General features: G+C 45.5%; 1 protein-coding gene across 5 annotated transcripts in view; it reads right to left on the reverse strand.

Moving 5' to 3' along the window:
* Nucleotides 1-3,045: 3,045 nt before the first annotated feature.
* The window catches only part of LOC114887355 (HRAS-like suppressor 3), a 29,333-nt gene continuing 14,181 nt past the window's right edge, over nt 3,046-18,197 (reverse strand). For all 5 annotated transcript variants that reach the window (XM_029209009.1, XM_029209007.1, XM_029209010.1 and 2 more), the window contains exons 3-5: nt 17,035-17,137; nt 11,248-11,516; nt 3,046-4,947 (exon numbers count right to left, since the gene is read on the reverse strand). In XM_029209009.1, coding sequence (XP_029064842.1) covers nt 4,846-4,947; nt 11,248-11,516; nt 17,035-17,137 — 474 coding nt within the window. In that variant the 3' untranslated portion in view covers nt 3,046-4,845. The remainder of the gene's footprint in view (nt 4,948-11,247; nt 11,517-17,034; nt 17,138-18,197) is intronic.

The following is an 18,197-nucleotide window of genomic DNA, read 5'->3' on the forward strand; positions in this document are numbered from 1 at the left end:
CAGTATTTGTATTTCTCTGTCTGACTGATTTCGCTTAGCCTAATGCCTTTAAGGTCCATTCGTGTTGTCGCAAATGGCAAGATTGCATTCGTTCTTATGACTGAATAATATTCCGTTCTACATGTATACCACAATTTCCTTATCCATTTACCCATTGATGGACACTTGGCTTGTTTCCATATCTTGGCTGTTGTAAATAATGCTGTGACAAACATGGGGGTGCACATATCTTTTCAAGTTATGTTTTCCTTTTCTTTGGATAAACATCCAGAAGGGGGATTGCTGGATCGTATGGTAATTCTATTTTTAATTTTTTGAGGAAATTTCATGCTGTTTTCCATAGTGGCTGCACCACTTTACATTGCCAGCAACAGTCGACAGGGCTTGTCTTTCCTCCACATCCTCACCAACACTGGTCATTTCTCGTCTTTTTGATAATAGCCATGAGCTGGTGTCTCATCGTAGGTTTGATTTGCATTTCCCTGATGATTATTCCTGTTGAGCATCTTTTCACGTCCCTATTGGCCAGCTGTATGACTTCTATCTATCTTCTTCAACTGGATGATTAACTCATTAATTTGTACCTTTTTCTTTCTTAATGTAAGAACTCATGCTACACTTTTCTTTCTAGGTATCCCTTGACCGGAATGACCCAAGTACTGATCTCTAGTATTTTTGTTATCATCCAGTTCTAAATATTTTCTAGTTTCCATCATGTTTTCTTCTTTGACACATAATTGATCTAACAATGTGTTCTAAAATTTCTAAAAGGATAGAGTTTTTCTAGCTATCACTTTCTTATTGATTTCTAACTTAATTTCATTATGGTTAGAAAAGATGATCTCTATGTTACCAGCCCCTTGAAATTTGTTGCAACTTGCATCAAGGCCAAGGACGTGGTCAGTTTTCATGAGCATTCCTTTGTGTGTGGTCAAAAAGAATCTATATTCGGGCTTCCCTGGTGGCGCAGTGGTTGAGAGTCCGCCTGCCGATGCAGGGGACACGGGTTCGTGCCCCGGTCCGGGAAGATCCCACATGCCGCAGAGCGGCCGGGCCCATGAGCCATGGTTGCTGAGCCTGCACGTCCGGAGCCTGTGCTCCGCAACGGGAGAGGCCACAACAATGAGAGGCCCGCGTACCGCAAAAAAAAAAAAAAAAAATCTATATTCAACAATTGTACTACATGTGTTCATTAAATCAGCTCGTTGGTTTTTCAAAATTGCTGTATCTTTTGTGTCTCCTCGATTTATCAGTTCCAGAGAGAGGTGTTATTTAGATCTCCCACTATCATGGGGAATTTGTCATTTTCTCCTTGCAATAGGCCAAAATTTTCAGTATCTATTTTAGGACTTTTATTAGGTGCAAACAATTTTAGAAGTATTATACCTTCCTACTGAGTTGAAATTTTTTTCAGAAACTTTTTTGGAGCCTTTTTCAACACCGGCAACTAATTCTCTGATTTCCCAGATACCAACTGGGTGTTCAACAATTCAGTTCAGTTTTGACACTAACCCCTGGGAGCTGGCACAGGCCTCAGAGCTCAAGTGCTCAGTCCCCTAAGCCTGCCCTCCTTCACCTTTAGACACCTTTCACCATTCGCAAGACCCGGGCCACCTGTACTTCTGTCAATGGGCTAAAAATCAGCGGTTCCCACAACCCTTCCTAAGGTTCAATAATTTGCTAGAACAGCTCACAGAACTCGGGAAGAGGCACTTTAATTATGTTTACCGGTTTATTATAATGTACAGAACTCAGGAACAACCAAATGGAAGAGATGCATAGGGCAAGGTGTGTGGGCAAGGACCTTCCATGCCCTCTTCAGGCAGCCACTCTCCTGATACCTCCATAGGTTCACCAGCAGGAAGCTCATCAAGTCTCCTTGATCAAGAGTTTTTACAGAGCTTAATCTTCAGCTTGCCCACCCCTCACCTCCCCTTCTTAGAGATCAGTAGCCTGAAAGTTCCAACCCTCTAATCACTTGGTCTTTCTGATGACCAGCCCCATCTTAAGGCTATCTTAGTGTCCCCACCCTAAGTCTCCTCATTAGGACAAACTCGGGTTGATCAAAAGGGGCTCCTTAGGAACAGGAAAAGACATGCCTATCCCTTAGGAAATTCCAAGGGTTTTAGGAGCTCTGGCCAAGAACCAAGGATAAAGACCAAATGTATTTCTTATTACGCCACACCTTTTATCTTTTTTCTGTCCAGTAATCATTTTTGGTTTAAAGCCTATATTGTCTGATATGATTATAGATATACCAGCTTTTAGTTAATTAGTATTAACTAATTAACCAGTTTTTAGTTAGTATTTGCCTAGCATATCTTCTTTTAATTTAAAAAAATTATTATATAATTTATTTTGAATTAATTCAAAATAATAATAAACTTTTGAAATAATTTCAAAAGTTTCAGTTTATTTAAATTTTCAAGTTCAAATTTCAGATACTTTTCAGATGCTTACTAGGTAAAAATTTTAATATACAAAAAGTACTAGAAAGACTACTACAGTGGTTACGCATATACACAATACATAGATTAAAAACTTATTGTTTTGTCATATTTGCTATATCTGCATCTATTTTTTAATAAGGTCATGTGTTTTACATAAATCTCATACCATTTTCACACTTAATAAAATTCATAATTTCTTAATATTCTTAAACACCCAGTCCATATTCAAATTTTCCCTATTATCCCAAATTGTGTTTATAGTTGTTTTTCACACTTAGTTGTTTTGTCTCCAACATGTCTTTCAGTCTAGGACAGTTTATACACACCGCCAATTTTTCTCCTTGATAACAATGTTTTAAAGACATCAGATGAGTTATCATGCACAATGTCCATCTTTTTAACTTCAGTCTTTGTGTCCTTATATTTCAATTGGATCTGCTGTAGACAGTATTCCCTGGATTAGTTGTCTAATCCAGCATAATATTTGTCTTATACTTGGCAAATTTAGTCCATATATACTTATGGTCATTACCAATATATTTGGAATTAGTTATTCCGTCTTCTCTGGTCATTTCTACACACCCCACTTTCTGTATGTAATGTTTATTTTGTAATTGAACTGGGTGTTTTAGTTTTGCTTTCTTGTGTTTATTCTACTTCATTCCTTTTTACTCGACAATTAGTTTGGAGGTTTATGCTCCACGCCTCTGCATCACCTTATGCCATGCGACAGAGGGGGCTTCAAGAAACCCACCCTTGGGCTTCCCTGGGGGCGCAGTGGTTGAGAGTCCGCCTGCCGATGCAGGGGACACGGGTTCGTGTCCCGGTCTGGGAAGATCCCACATGCCGCGGAGCGGCTGGGCCCGTGAGCCATGGCCGCTGAGCCTGCGTGTCCGGAGCTTGTGCTCCGCAACGGGAGAGGCCACAACAGTGAGAGGCCCGCGTACCGCAAAAAAAAAAAAAGAAAGAAAGAAACCCACCCTTTAATTTGGGCCTGTGTCCCTTGGGTTTGGGGAGCTTGAGAACTGGCACGACATGTGACATCAACAGAACTGAAACAAAAAGGAAGAAAACTACACTGGGAGACACTACTCTTACATCAACGCTGGGACATGAATGGGCACAAGCTTATCCTGGACCAGATGTGGGCCAAGCAGGAGGGAGCTGGCCAGGAGCCATTTGTAAGTCCTGTCCAGGATTCCAAAAGACTGATGGTCCCCAGACAACCAGGGCTGACGAAGGAAACATTCGCAATTAGACAGAGGAGAAGACTTGCCCTGTGGAGGGAAGGACAGTCGGTCCCAGCAGGGTACTTCTGAGGAACCCACAAAAGCCCCTTTCAGGAAAATGGTCACTTTGAACACCTGCCAAGCCCAGCGAGCAACACCAGGAGACCTCAAGGGACCAACCATGAAGGGTCTGTCCCCTCGCCCCCAGACCCTCCCGCGAGGGCTCAGCTGCACCTACATCAGGCATGGGATGAGCCACACCCCCACCCCGAAAGCCCTGAGGCAACTTTGTACCACGTGACCGGGCCCCACTGGGCAGAGCTGATTGGCCTAGTGGGGCCACCTGACCCAATGGCAGCCAATCAATCTGTAGGCTAAGTGTGGTGAGCTGAGCCAATCAGATTCTCTCTCAGGAGCTTGCGTTGGGAGCACCTCGCAGGCCACAGGGAGGGATGAAACTGAGCAGATGTGGGGAGAGAAGCCGCAGGAGCGGGTGTGGGATCAGAGACTTGGCGGTGGGGGGGAGGGGTGTCGTGACAGCCCAAGTGGAGAGGACGTAGGAGTGCTGCGGGGTGGAAGCGATAAGGCTGAGAAAAGCTGTGGAGATCAGAGGGAGATAAAGGAGATTTTAACAAGATTGGCAAGAGCATATAGTCTTTCCTTATGGCTGAGGTTTGAACCCCACGGACATAGACTCCAGCTACTAAGTCCTGGAAGCCAGCCTGGGTCTAGCTCCAGGCCAAAGGTCCTGGGTGTGCAGTGGTTCCTGTTCTTGAATATCAGTCAGGTTTGTCTGTCTCCCTTGCTGCCCACCTGTATCCTCACCACTAGAAGCCCCCATTACTTGAGATAACCGGAGTTGGACTTTGTTTCCTGCACGTGAAGAATGCAGCCCACAAATAGAAAGTGAGAGAAAATCACCAAAGAGGCAGAGAACAACATGGCATCATCAGGAACAGAGCATAGCTGCACCCTCAACAGACCACGCCAGGCAGTTCTTGCTGCACTTCCCCCAATAAAATCCTCCTTCATTGGGCTTTATTTTATTCTGTGAAAATAAGCCTTATTGTAAAACAGAATAAATCCACAAACCAAACCTCAAACCCTCTAGCAAAGAAGGCCCCCTTAGTGTATAAATTCACTGCTGACAAGAGAGTCCCTTCAAGTCATTGCTTTTGTTTCTTGTTTCTTGAGAACATGATTCCAATAAGGCCTATGGCTGCCAGGCCCACTCCTGCGATGCCAGCTACCATGATGGCATCTCTGACCTGGAAGAGAGAGGAGGGTGGATCAGATTCTGTGTCAGGAATCTGAGTACATGCTGTACATTCAACAAGAACATCCAGCTCAGGGAGCCTCCCATGCCCCTTGGTCTTCTTGACAAACTCAGAAGTCAACTAACATTGGCAGGGAAATGGGGAGAAGAGGGCAGGATGGGGAAGGAGTGGTGGGTGGGGCCAGCTGGCCAATGACATACACAGGTCTGAAGCGGGAAACTCACTTCACCCTGTGAGTACTTAAAGCACACATCCCCAGAGGGTGGCTGTGAAAAGGACAGGGAGATGAAGCCAGATGGTTGAAATCCTGGCTGGCCAACAGGGAGCTCTCGAAGTAAGTGTGAAGTTGAAGAGTCATTGCTATTGAATCCTCAATAAACCGTGACCTCCGGCAGAGCAAAACCCTCACTTGCTGTCATCTTCGCTGTATTCCCAGCACCCGGTCCTGCCAGGTGCAGAGGTGCTCTTTGCATGTTCTTAAATGACTCAACTATAAAGAGTAGTAATGTTATACTTTAAATTATTAAGATATCTGACTTGTATTGTTTGTACTAGAAAAAAAAAACATTGCAAAAGTAAGAGTAAGTTTCAGGGCAAAAATTGAACATGTATCAAATTTCACTCTTTCCAAAATCCAACTAAAAGTAAAATAAGGCATTTGTTTTAGGCATAATTCCACTAGGACCCAGAGAACACTAAATGCAGTGAAGGCACAATGCCTGAAATCATGAAAACTGTACTTTTTCCCACTAATGGTATCATGAACATGGATCAAGAAATCTCACCCTAAAACCAAGCCAAGCATTTAAGCAGCACCAAGAACTGCAAAGGAGAAGATTATAATGATTTTACGTCAAGAAGTCCAATGAGACAGTGTACTAAAACTCCCAGTAATAAAAAGGATGAAAATGTGGACTTGGTACCCCAAACCCACATCCTTACATGACACCACCAACTCTGCCCTTGGTACCCTAAGCACAGAGCTTGCCTAGGTTGTGTATGTTGTGGCCGAAAAATTCCCACATGCCCACCATAGAGAAGACTTTGAAAAACTTCAATGCTTAAAAAGAATATATGTTGCCACTGCCCAGGCTTATCTGAGCCATAAACGTGTCCAGCATAGCTGTGTGAAATGCCAGGAAATACACCAGTGTAACTAACATCACAAGGTACCCGGAACACATGTCAACAAAAGTTTGCATGAAGCTACTGACCTAAGGTTTGACTGCCGCTCAGGCTTTAGACCTTCCTGTTAAATTAAAGGTAATTAGGCTTGGCTTTGTGGCAACCGTGGTCCTGCTGGGTTCTTGCTAGGGAGCCTGCATAAAACCACTTGGATCCAGTGTTTTCCTTGCTAAGCTATGTGTCAAGGTGGGAGAAATGGTTTGCAGATAATGGAGTAGGAACAATAAGCCCCCAGTTCTTTACAGAACCTCAGTGTGAGGAGAAACGCCGATGGAGCCGGTTCATACAAAAGGTACTTTGTCAAGGAAAACAACAATAGCCTCATTGTTTGTGCTCATGCTTTGTACAGAGTCAAATTGTGTCATTAAATACAAGAAAGTAGTATTTAGTTAGCCCTGAGAGTGCAGATTTTACGGAAAGGATGACCTTCCCAGGAGAGACAGAGCTACCTGCAGATGCCATCGATGATTTTCTTGTTGTAAGGCTGCTGGGTCCAGCCCAGCCACTGTGCTGAAATTACAACAGTTCTGATCATGAAAATGGGCTACACGGTGTGCACCAGAGGTCTTCAATCAGAATATTATGAAAGAGAAAAGTTGCCCCTCATTATCTTTTCTTGAAAGTGGGCAAACAGTAATCCTATCAGACTGCGGACAATTAGCTGCTTATGCTACACATCTACTATGAGTTAAGCCCCGGAATTGTTTCTGGGAAAAAGGCAATTCTAATGTGCTTTTCTTCACTTTCAGCAATGTTCTAAGTGGATATAAGAAGAGTAATATTATTCAGAAAGCAATTGAATTCAGACTATGAGAGGTTATAAAATAACAATGGTTATAAAATATGTGTACAGAAAGTTGGCTTTAATATTTACAGTAGTTGTTATATAATACCCTGTAATTTATCCAGGTTTATGTAATTACACAATACCATTGGCCACATCTTCAATTTCTATTTATCTTAAAATTTTATCTGGGCTTCCCTGGTGGCGCAGTGGTTGGGAGTCCGTCTGCCGATGCAGGGGACATGGGTTCGTGCCCTGGTCCGGGAAGATCCCACATACCGTGGAGCGGCTGGGCCCGTGAGCCATGGCCGCTGAGCCTGCGCGTCCGGAGCCTGTGCTCCGCAACGGGAGAGGCCACAACAGTGAGAGGCCCGCGTATCGCAAAAAAAAAAAAAAAAAAATTTTATCTGACACAGGTAGACTTCAGCATGAGTGTAGCTCCTAGTTGCTTTTTGCTAGAGTACTATTCAGTACAAAAGCTTACTAAGTATACATTTTTTGAAGCCTGAGTATTTTTAAATAGGTAGGTGGAAAATAGGACCATCTTGATTAGAATACTCTTAGGCATGGAAAGCACAAACAACATTTTGGTTTAAATCCATTGTTTCCCTTTCTAAATGGAAACTTAGATGAGTTACATATAGTCCGTTGAAGGAAAATCTCGTCTGCTTCAAAGAGCTGAACACAAATAAACATAATGACTGATAAGATCCTTTTCACACAGAAAATTATCCTCATGAGTTAAGTGAAAAAGAGAGCTGCTGCTTTGATGGCTCTTACAAAACAAAAGCACTGCTGGACATTGTCCAGCGTCCACTAAATCCACCCTCTCTAGTGAGATGGGAGAAGTGCAGAAGCTACATTTTAATTTGGCCACACCGTGTATTATGATCATTACTCACCTCGGCCAGTACTTCCCAAGGGGGTACAGGCTTGCCCTCTGGGGGAAATTTGGCAATATCTACAGACATTTTGGTTCTTACACCTGGGGGTGGAGGGTGCTACTGGCATCTAGTTGGTAGAGGCCATGGATGCTACTAAATATCCTGCAATACACAGGGCAAGTCCTAACAACGAAGACTTACCTTCATTGTTAATGACCCAAAATGTCAACAGTGCTGAGGCTGAGAAACCCTCATCTAGGCCAAGAAATGAAAGAGGAAATCTTTGGAAACAGTATAAATGGCACCTCTTCTTGTTTTGTAGTATGTTCTGGTTTCATGTTCTGTGAGGGGGTCCGGTAGAATTGTTGATGCTGTTTTATCATTGTTGTGTTGTCACGGTTTTGCCTCTTTCAGGTGGCTGGCTAGCGCATTGGGCTAAAGCCTCAGGAAGAGAATGGGATGTGTCCAGTTTGTATTGTTTCATTTTTCAAGAAGGTGCTTGTAGAAAGAGCAAATGATAAAAAATATTTCTTGGTTCTTTCAGTATCTCAAGATTTGGAATTGTATTTAAATGCTCAAAATATTATTTGTGCGTACTGACATATGTATTTTACTAAATTATGTAACAATTTTGTGAAGAAATGCTCTACTTATATTAAATTGTGACTCTCTTCTTTAGTCTATTAATAATCACTAAAGGATAACTAAAAATGAGATGATTTGGAGATATTTTATAAATCTACCAAATCTTCTTAAAATAGCACCCTGAATTTGGTATCTTATACTTCCCAAATTTGTACAGTAATCTCTATTTGGAGTTTATTGCTGCATAGGAGGGTGGACATTTACCTGAAGTAGAAGCCAGGTGTAATCACCACCTCAATTGTTATGCAGGATCACCCATGAAATCAGATTTATTTAGCATATGTTTCTCTTTTTTATGCTGATATCATCACTGCTACTTTTTTAAAAACTTCTACTGTACCCAGATCTACCAATAAGTGTTAGTTTTCTCATTGGAAAAGATAAATAATTGGAAAACAGGGGAGAGAAGAAAAGAAAATCAGAGGAGCAGTCTAGGGGTACAACCTCTGAATAATCAGTGTTCCCGAATGAGAGAAGAGAAAATGGAAAATTTCCCAGAATTGAAGGAACAGGGTTTCCACATTGAAAAGTGTCATCAAGTGCCCAGCACAATTCATGAAAACAGATCCACACAAGGTTTATCATAGTGAAATCTCAGAACACTGAAGATAAAGAGAAGATTCTATAAGCTTCCAGAAAGATAAAATTGGTCACATACAAAGGATCGAAAATCAGAACCGATTCAGACTTCTCGTAAACAATAGCATAAACTAGATGACAATGGAGAAATACCATCACATTTTTTAAAAAATTCTTTTCAGCCTAGAATTCCATACCCAGCCAAACTATCAATCAAATACGAGGATAAAATGAAGACGTTTTCAGGCATAAACAATCTTTTTAAAAGGCATCCTTTCTCAGAATCTATTAGAGGTGGTATTCCACCAAAACAAGAGAGTAATCCAAGAAAGAGAAAGATGTGAGTTGCAGAGGATAAAAGCATTAATACAGGAGAGAACTGAAGGGCATCTCTAAAGGATGCTAGTGATGAGAGATACCAGGATGACAGTATGCATCAAATGTGACTCAAAACAAATGTTTTGAAGGCCATTATCCCCCCTAGATAGATATGCTGAGTGCCATCATCCCCCAGATTCCTTCTGGTTGCCTCACATTTGTAATCTGAGTCATGAGGTTCCTCTCATGGACCCGCCCACTGACTTTCCCAGAAGGAGCCTCTTATAAACTGTCAGGGAAATTGAAACTAGACTGTGACCCAGAGATTCTGGGACTCTTCACCAAACACTGGCAGTATTGCCCTATCCTTCCCTAGCTAGGTGTGTACTTGCTACTAGTCAATTTTTGTATTAACCATCTCTCACATTCATATATACACACACACACACACACACACTTATATTTATTGTATGTGTGTACATATATGTATATGTAAATATATGTATCACACATACATGTACTTATATACATTTTTATATATTTACATACATATTTATTGAATAATAATAACATGAGTGATTGAAGAAAAGAAATAAGAGAACACCCATTGGAAGATACCCACTGTATCATCACAGAGCATAGGATGAATTAACCAACATGCAGGTCAGTGTAATAAATAAACACAGCTGATTATCAGCGGTATGAGGAAGGCTGAGCATGATCCTTGTAGGGGGTGTTGGTGGCTGCCTCCCCAGCAAGTCACTGTGGCCCAGACAGGCCAGTGGACAAGACAGTGGGTGAACCAAGAAAAAGAATGAAGATGAGGACCATTACGACTACTTCAACTATTACAATGTATTAAGTGTACTTTCTGAGTTGCCACTCTGCTAGCATAAGGATGCTCCTATTTAATTCACACAGTAACCCTCCTAGATCAGTATTATCACTTGTACTTTACCAGGGTTTAGAGAACATGAATCGATCTGTCTGCCAGGCCACGTCCTTGACCACCACAATGACCAAGGAAGAAGACACCAGATCTCAAAAAATTAAAAAGTACTGAAAATCAACAACCTGATGGATCTTAAACTCATCCTTTACTGAAAGAAAAAAAAAATCATACTCTTTTTCATCAACAGGCATCCAAGAACTTCTCCAAACAATGTTCTCACACACACACACACACACACACACACACACACACACACACACGAGGGGGCCGCAGGGAAGGGCCAGAAAAGGAGAGGAGAAAGTGAGAGAAAATGGGAAGGAAGTTAGTTACCCGGGTGAAAAAGCAATTCAAAGAAGAGAGTGGCCATGGCCAAAATCAACTAAGTAAATAAAACACACCTGCATCACCTGGAGCCTCCTGGACTGACCCTTGGCTTAAGGCAGGGCTAAGCACAGGGCTTTTTATAAGTCACGGCAGACCTGGGCTTCGGCTCCCACCTCTGCTGCTTATCAGCACGGTTGGAGACAACTCGGGAAAAGAGACAGCACAGATTTGTTTGATGAAATGAATGTCCATCAACAAGCGCTGTGAGCCTCAGTTTCCACATCTGTAAAGCGGGATAGTAAAACCTGCCTCTGAGGTTGTGGGAAGGGTCCATCTCAGGGCCAGGCAGCCAGGGAGGGCCGGGCACCGGGCTGACAGTGACGGCTGTGCTCACACCCTCGGCCATCGTCCCCCGACCACACTGGTCCGCGGTGCCCATCTCCCCACCCTCCTCCCCACCCCAATTGTGACATCCTTGAGGGCAGGCTTCTGCCTCTGCTTCTGTCTCTGCTCTGTCTTGTTTGTGCCCCTGTCTCCAGCCCAGCCCAGCCCACACTGATGCCCAGGTCAGCGGAGGAAATGGTCTGGTTCCCGGGGATGGGGACACACTGAGGACGCACCTGGTCACTGCGGGGGATCCCGTAGCGCAGCTCGTTGACAAAGTGCTCGCAGTTCTCGCTGGTCAGCTTGTAGAGAACTTCCTGGCCCACCAGCTCCTCTGCCTGCTGGACAATCTTGTTGGGAGGCAACGGCGAGTACTTGTCATCGTGCTTATTGTTGACCTGGTACCGGTCTCTCCCGGCCACGTCGCACAGCCGATCCTTCTTCACTATGGCCTTGTCGGTCAGCGCAGACATGACACTGGCCATACCAGCTCCTGCGATTTCACCTGTGGATTCAGGATGAGAAACAGCGGGATCGGTCCTGAGCCGGCCCACAGGGGCTCAGAGCAGCCCCAAGCCTGGCATCCACCACATCTACAAGGGGATGAGCAGATGTGAAAGGGCCACAGCTGTGTGGCTATGAATAAGGTGCTTATGGTCTCTAGGCCTTGGTTTCCATATCTGAAATGAGGAGGAGTAAAGTTCCATGATTTGTTGTGATTATTTTTAACCTAGAGAAGCTGGCCTCGTACACCCTCTTGATTGTGCAAATATGGGCCCTGAGCACACCCACCTCCTTGGAGGAATAGAATGTGAACTTTTTGTGATCCTAAAAATGCTACACTTCCTTGACACATACAAAGCTGATAACTGCAGAAAAGGTAGATGGATTTGCAGAAGTAGATCCTATCCTTCTTGGAGCAAAGGGACCAAAACCCCACAGCTGCTCCCAGAGGTGTGACACCAGGGAGGTCCATGGGGAGGGGCTGGAAGAGGCAACAAATTTCCAGAAATGAAACTGCCTTGAAGCAAGGGATTTGGGCTCAGTAGAAGGACCAGGATAGTTGGGAGGGAAAGCTGATGCCAGCACAGAGATTGGGCATACCTCCTGAGGCAGCCAGCCTACACCGTGTGGGGAGGGGCAAGCTTTTGGTATGATGGCTGAAGAGGTGTGCTTGCACGACAGAGGTGGACGCCAGGGAACATCACAGAGGAGGCTCACTGTCCCTCAAGGAGCCTCTGTGGCCCTGCCGCGATCGGGAACCCCCAAGGCTCTTCTCAGCAGGGGAAGCATCCTGTTACACTGGGCAGGACCCATCTTCCCCTGTAACACCATGTGACAGCAACAAGCAACGGCAAGAGGGTCTGATCAGAGGCCAGGTCCTGTTCTGCTAGGCTTTCCAAAGAGGACTAAACCCCTCTGCCCTGAGTATAATCCTGAGATTTTAGAAAATCAGAAGAATTCAGACTTGCTACTAACAAGGCACAAGGTGCTTGAGGATTCAGTGAAGTAAATAAAAGATGGTGCTGTGTTTGAGCCCCAAATTTATGGAAAGGCTCGGTGTGGTGATTGGATCAGGGGAGCTCCTGAGACCCATCCACCTTCAGCCCCTAGGCGCGTGGGTGGCACGGCTGGGACTGGGGTGAGGCAAGCAAGGTGCCTGGAGCACAGAATTTCAGGAGGTACCAACTCTCAGGGATGCAAGTTCAGAGTCAACACCTAAGAGTGAGGGCTTCCTTACACTTCACACCCTGGGTGTCACCCTGGTGAGTGAGTGCTCAGGCTGACAGTCAGAAGCTCTGGGATCTGCTTCTGGCTCCATCACTGAATGGTCTTGACATGTCACTTAACTTTGCTGAGCCAACACTGGGAATCCACAAATACCAGCTAAGGTGGATTCACAAACACACATCCATATAGGAATTTAAAGTTTCTTTTAAAAGAATTATTTTACTTTTTAAAGTTAGTCTATTAAAGAAAATACCAATTAAATAATTGGAGAGAGGGCACAAGGATATGGCAAGCAATCAGTGACTAAATTTTGGGAAACCTCAGACTTGACAGTATAGCAGCATGTGTAAGGGCAGGGAATAGAGAGTCAGACAGCCAGGGTTTGAGTCCCACCTCCACGACTTTCCTGCTATGTGACCTTGGACAAGTGGCTTAATTTCTCTAAGTCCCCAATTCCTTGTAGAATAGGGTCAGTAAGTTCTACCTGTGCCTACAGTACTGGACGGGGAGCTGCAAGGATTAAAGAAACTGACTAGGTAAGGTGCCTCCACCAGTGCCTAGCACAGGGTGAGTGCCTCATTAGTACTGGGTTGTTCTCTAAGCTTCCTTCCAACTCTAATTTCCACCGTTTTCTCAGTAGCAGGAGGTCAGTCCTCCTTGCCTCACCTATTCCACGGGGTTCCTGTGAAGCTCGAGTGAGAAGATGCAGATAGAAGCATATTTCCCTTTGAGGCGCACCACTCACCCAATGAAGGGTGTCACACCTACCCACCCAGATCCCCTGTCCTGCCATCCCCTGCTTCCTGTCCGGCAGTTACACCCACTCAGTGCAGTCAAGCAATACTGGTGCTGGTCCGAGGTGCTGAACACAGACACGAACTAGACAGCGCACCTGCCCTCAACGAGTTTACACTCTAGTGAAAGGACACTGACAAGGAACAAAAGAAAAAATAACACACTTTCAGGTACTGAAAATGCTATGGAGAAGATTAAGTGAAGTCACATAGGAGAGGATGACCAGGGGAGGCTGCTCTCACTCGGGGTGCGGGGGGGCCACGCCCAGAAACAGGCATTTGAATTGAGACTTGAACGATGAAGAGGAGGCAGCTGTGCTGAGAGCCAGGAAAGAGCATCACAAGCAGAAGGAAGAGCAAAGGCAAGGACCTCGGGAAGAAAGGCACGTGGCGTGCTTGAGGCTGCAAGGAGGCCAATGTGGCTGAAGTCTAGAGACCCAGGAGGAGAGAAGAGGAAGCTTCAAGAAGGTCAGAGAGGCAGGCAGAGGCCAGACCACGCCAGGCTCACAAGCCACAGCACAGATCTGAAACTTATTCTACGTGTGATGGAAAAGCCAGTCGAAATTAAAAGAAGGCGAGTGACATAATCAGATTTATACTTTGGAATGATCACACTGGCTGCCCAGTGAAGGAAGGACTGACCGTAAGTGGACAAGAGGCAGAGAGACCAACCAGAAGCTGCAGTAGCATCAGGTGAGAGAGGATGGTAGCTTACCCCAGGGCACAGCAGTGGACATGCTGAGAAGTGATCAGATTGGGGGTCTGTTTTGGAGATAAAGCCAACAGGATTTCCTGATGGATTAGACGTGGGGTGAAAAGGATCAAGGATGATGCCTAGACTTTTGGTCTAAGCAACCGGATGGTATTGTCCGCTGGAGCCCTCCATTTGGGGTGTGTCAAGTTCAACATGCCAATTAGATACCCAACTGAAGATGCCAAGTCGTCAAGAGGTTACACACATCTGACGCTAAGCAGGGTTAAAATCAAGTTAAGGGAGACATCGACAAATAGAAGGTGTTAGAAGCCAGTGGACCGGATGAGGGAGAAGTAAGGATTAGGGGTATGGGAGAGCAGGAGCCCCCTAGACACAGGAGGCCAAGAAGGAAGGGCCCCGGGCTTCTCTGGTGGCGCAGTGGTTGAGAGTCCGCCTGCCGATGCAGGGGACGCAGGTTCCTGCCCCGGTCCGGGAAGATCCCACATGCCGCGGAGCGGCTGGGCCCGTGAGCCATGGCCACTGAGCCTGCGCGTCCGGGGCCTGTGCTCCGCAATGGGAGAGGCCACAACAGTGAGAGGCCCGCGTACCGCAAAAAAAAAAAAGAAGGAAGGGCCCAGGGGGAAAGGAAGGCAGCACCAGGTGAAGAGCAGAGAAAGGCCACTCATGTTAAATGCTGCAGAGAAGCCAAGTAAGCCGTGACCAGGATATTGATTGTATTGGTGTAGCCTTGATAAGAGCTGCTCCAGGAGGGGAGTAAATACTCCCTGGTGGAGGGAACAGAAGAGAGGATGGGAAGTGAGGAACCAGCAGGGGCCGTGGCAGACAAGAGAGCTGCTCCATGGGAAGTCAGCTAGAGAGGATGTGAGGTCAAAGGGGTGTTTGTTTGTTTTATCAGTGGGAGATATTCCAGTGGTTTCTAGGCCAATAGGAATAATACAGAATTATTATTAATTTGAGGGTACAGTGCTTGTGAAAGTAAGAGAAGGGGGTCCAGGGCCCACACCTAAAGGCTGGCTTTTAAAATAAGGGCAGGGGCACATATATACAATGGAATATTACTCAGCCATAAAAAGAAATGAAATTGAGCTATGTGTAATGAGGTGGATAGACCTAGAGTCTGTCATACCGAATGAAGTAAGTCAGAAAGAGAAAGACAAATACCATATGCTAACACATATATATGGAATTTAAGAAAAAAAAATTTCATGAAGAACCTAGGGGTAAGACAGGAATAAAGACACAGACCCGCAAGAGGGAAGAGATATGGGAACATACGTATATGTATAACTGATTCACTTTGTTATAAAGCAGAAACTAACACACCATTGTAAAGCAATTATACCCCAATAAAAATGTTAAAAAAAAAAAAAAAGACACAGACCTACTAGAGAATGGACTTGAGGATATGGGGAGGGGGAAGGGTAAGCTGTGACAAAGCAAGAGAGAGGCATGGACATATATACACTACCAAATGTAAGGTAGATAGCTAGTGGGAAGCAGCCGCATAGCACAGGGAGATCAGCTCGGTATTTTGTGACCACCTAGAGGGGTGGGATAGGGAGGGTGGGAGGGAGGGAGACGCAAGAGGGAAGAGATATGGGAACATATGTATATGTATAACTGATTCACTTTGTTATAAAGCAGAAACTAACACACCATTGTAAAGCAATTATACTCCAATAATGATGTAAAAAAAATAAAATAAAATAAAATAAGGGCAGGGGCACATTTGCACCGTAACAGAAGAAAAGGCAGATTATGTGGTTCTAGATGTTGGTGGTTTGGTTGATCAGGGGTGGGGATGGTGACATCTACCCTGGTTACTTCTAGATTTCTCTATAAATACAGGGTGAGGTCATTCATTTTGCTACCATTCTTGGTCAGCAAAAGACACATCCAAGAATGTCCACAGCAGCTGCACACAGAGCAGCCCACTAATGGAAGCATCCAATGCCCATCAGCGGAAGAATACATAACAAACTGGGCGATGTCCATATAACCGAGGACACGCAGCAATGGGAAAGTAAGAACAACACAGATGACCTCACAGGCCCAGGGAAAGAGCCGGACACAAAAGAGCACAAGCTGTGTGATTCCTCTGCTCTGAAGTTCTACAACAAGCACAGCTAACCTACAGCAGGAGAACCTAGAAGAGTGGTTGCCTCTAGGGAGGGAGAGAGCATACTGAAGAGGCATGAGGGGGTCTTTTCGGGGAGTGGAAATGTTCTAGATCTTGATCCGGTCATTGTCACATGGATGGATACATTTTTTTTAATTCACTGACTATACACCTGACAGTATTGTGCCCTTTACTGTATTTCAGTTATACCTCAGTTTAAGTAAAAAGTTTGAGAAAACGGGTGGGGAATTCTCCCAATAATCCTGCACATTAAGGATTCTTAATGTCAGTTTACAAATGAGGAAACCAAGGCCGGAGAGTGAAAATGGATTCACAGACAAGTCTGCTGCCCAAACAACTGTGCTCTTCCCAGGAGATTTGCACTTCAGGATCGAATGTGTTTTATACGAAGTCATAATACACAAAATACATGAAAAGCAGAACTGCCCCCTTGGAAGCCCACCTCAGTCTCTCTGCATGGCCCTGGTGTTCCAAGGTGCAGAGTCTGAAAACCACTGCCCCACACCGAGCTGTCTTCCTGTAGCACCCAGGAACCAACCGTCAGTTGGGGGCGAAAGAAGAATATTGGGGTCCCCTGTGAACCACAGCTCCCCATCTCCCTCTGCTCCCAGCCCCAGCACAGTGGAGCGCTGGGCACCCTTACTTGGTGGGGCCAGGTGGATCACATATCCATCGCCAACGTAGACGGCCCAGTGTCTGTAGAAAGGGCGGAAAATCTCGATCAGGTCTCCAGGCTGGAGCTCTGGCTGCAAAACCAAGAAGAGTGCTGTTTCAGGTGACACGAGAGCTTGGAACCAGGGGCAGGGCTCAGCTAGGAGGGTGCAGCTCCGCGGCCTCCAGCTAACAGCTCTCCAGGGTGTCCTCCTGAGCCCTGCCCGGCCAATCCAATGCCAGTCTGACTTCACAAGCCTGTGTCCCAGACCTGCAGGGACTACGGGCCTGCCCACCTGTCATTACAACCTGCCAAGTGCACGCCTAAAGGGTTTCTTCATTAGCCGGGGTTTCTGCCTTATTGTTCCTCTTTCCAGGAGTATTATTTATTGAACTCTTACTCAGAGCCAAGCGCTCTGCTAAGTGTTTTACAGGCGTAGCTCAATAAATTCACACAACCCTCCTATGAGGTGGGCACTGCTGTGAACCCCATGTTATGAATGAGGAAATCAAGGCTCAGAGATGCAAAGGAATGTTCTCAAAGCCACACAGCCCGAGGGGCGTGGCCAGGACTCAACACTAGGCTGCCTGATTCCCAGGCCCAGTGACTTGACCACAGGCAACACCACAGGTTATGTGATTAGAGCCGTGCATCTGGAGACTCTTCCAGGGGGGTCAAATTGGGGGGTGTCACACAGACACTCCGCGACCTGGCCCGGGGCCTGGCAGAGAACTGGTGTCAACCTCTGGCAGTAATGTCCCCCTGGCTGCTCATCCCAAGGATAAGAGGGTGTATGTGTGTGTGTGTCAGTGTGTGTGCGTGTTGGGGTGTGTGTGTGTGTGACAAGCAAAGGAAAACTCTCCTCTGCACTGTGCTCACACCAGTACTTCTGACACTGGATTTGTGGGTTTTCCACACTAAGCGATTCAATCCTCGGTGCACACTGACTGGGCACCCACAGTTTACCTCAGTTCTGACACTAACGGCCCGGAGTTAGCACAGACCCACAGGCTTAGTCCCAGAAGACTGAGGCCCCACACACACTTTAGATGCCAACTGCAAGTTGCAGGTTGTTAGCTGTGCTGTGAACAACCGGCTGTAAATTGGGGGTTCCCACAGCCCCCTCCTTGGGTTCAGTACTTTGCTGGAACAGC

This window comes from Monodon monoceros, unplaced genomic scaffold (genome assembly GCF_005190385.1).
Source record: "Monodon monoceros isolate NGI ecotype Baffin Bay Population unplaced genomic scaffold, NGI_Narwhal_1 Super_Scaffold_7, whole genome shotgun sequence".
Lineage (NCBI taxonomy): Eukaryota > Metazoa > Chordata > Mammalia > Artiodactyla > Monodontidae > Monodon > Monodon monoceros.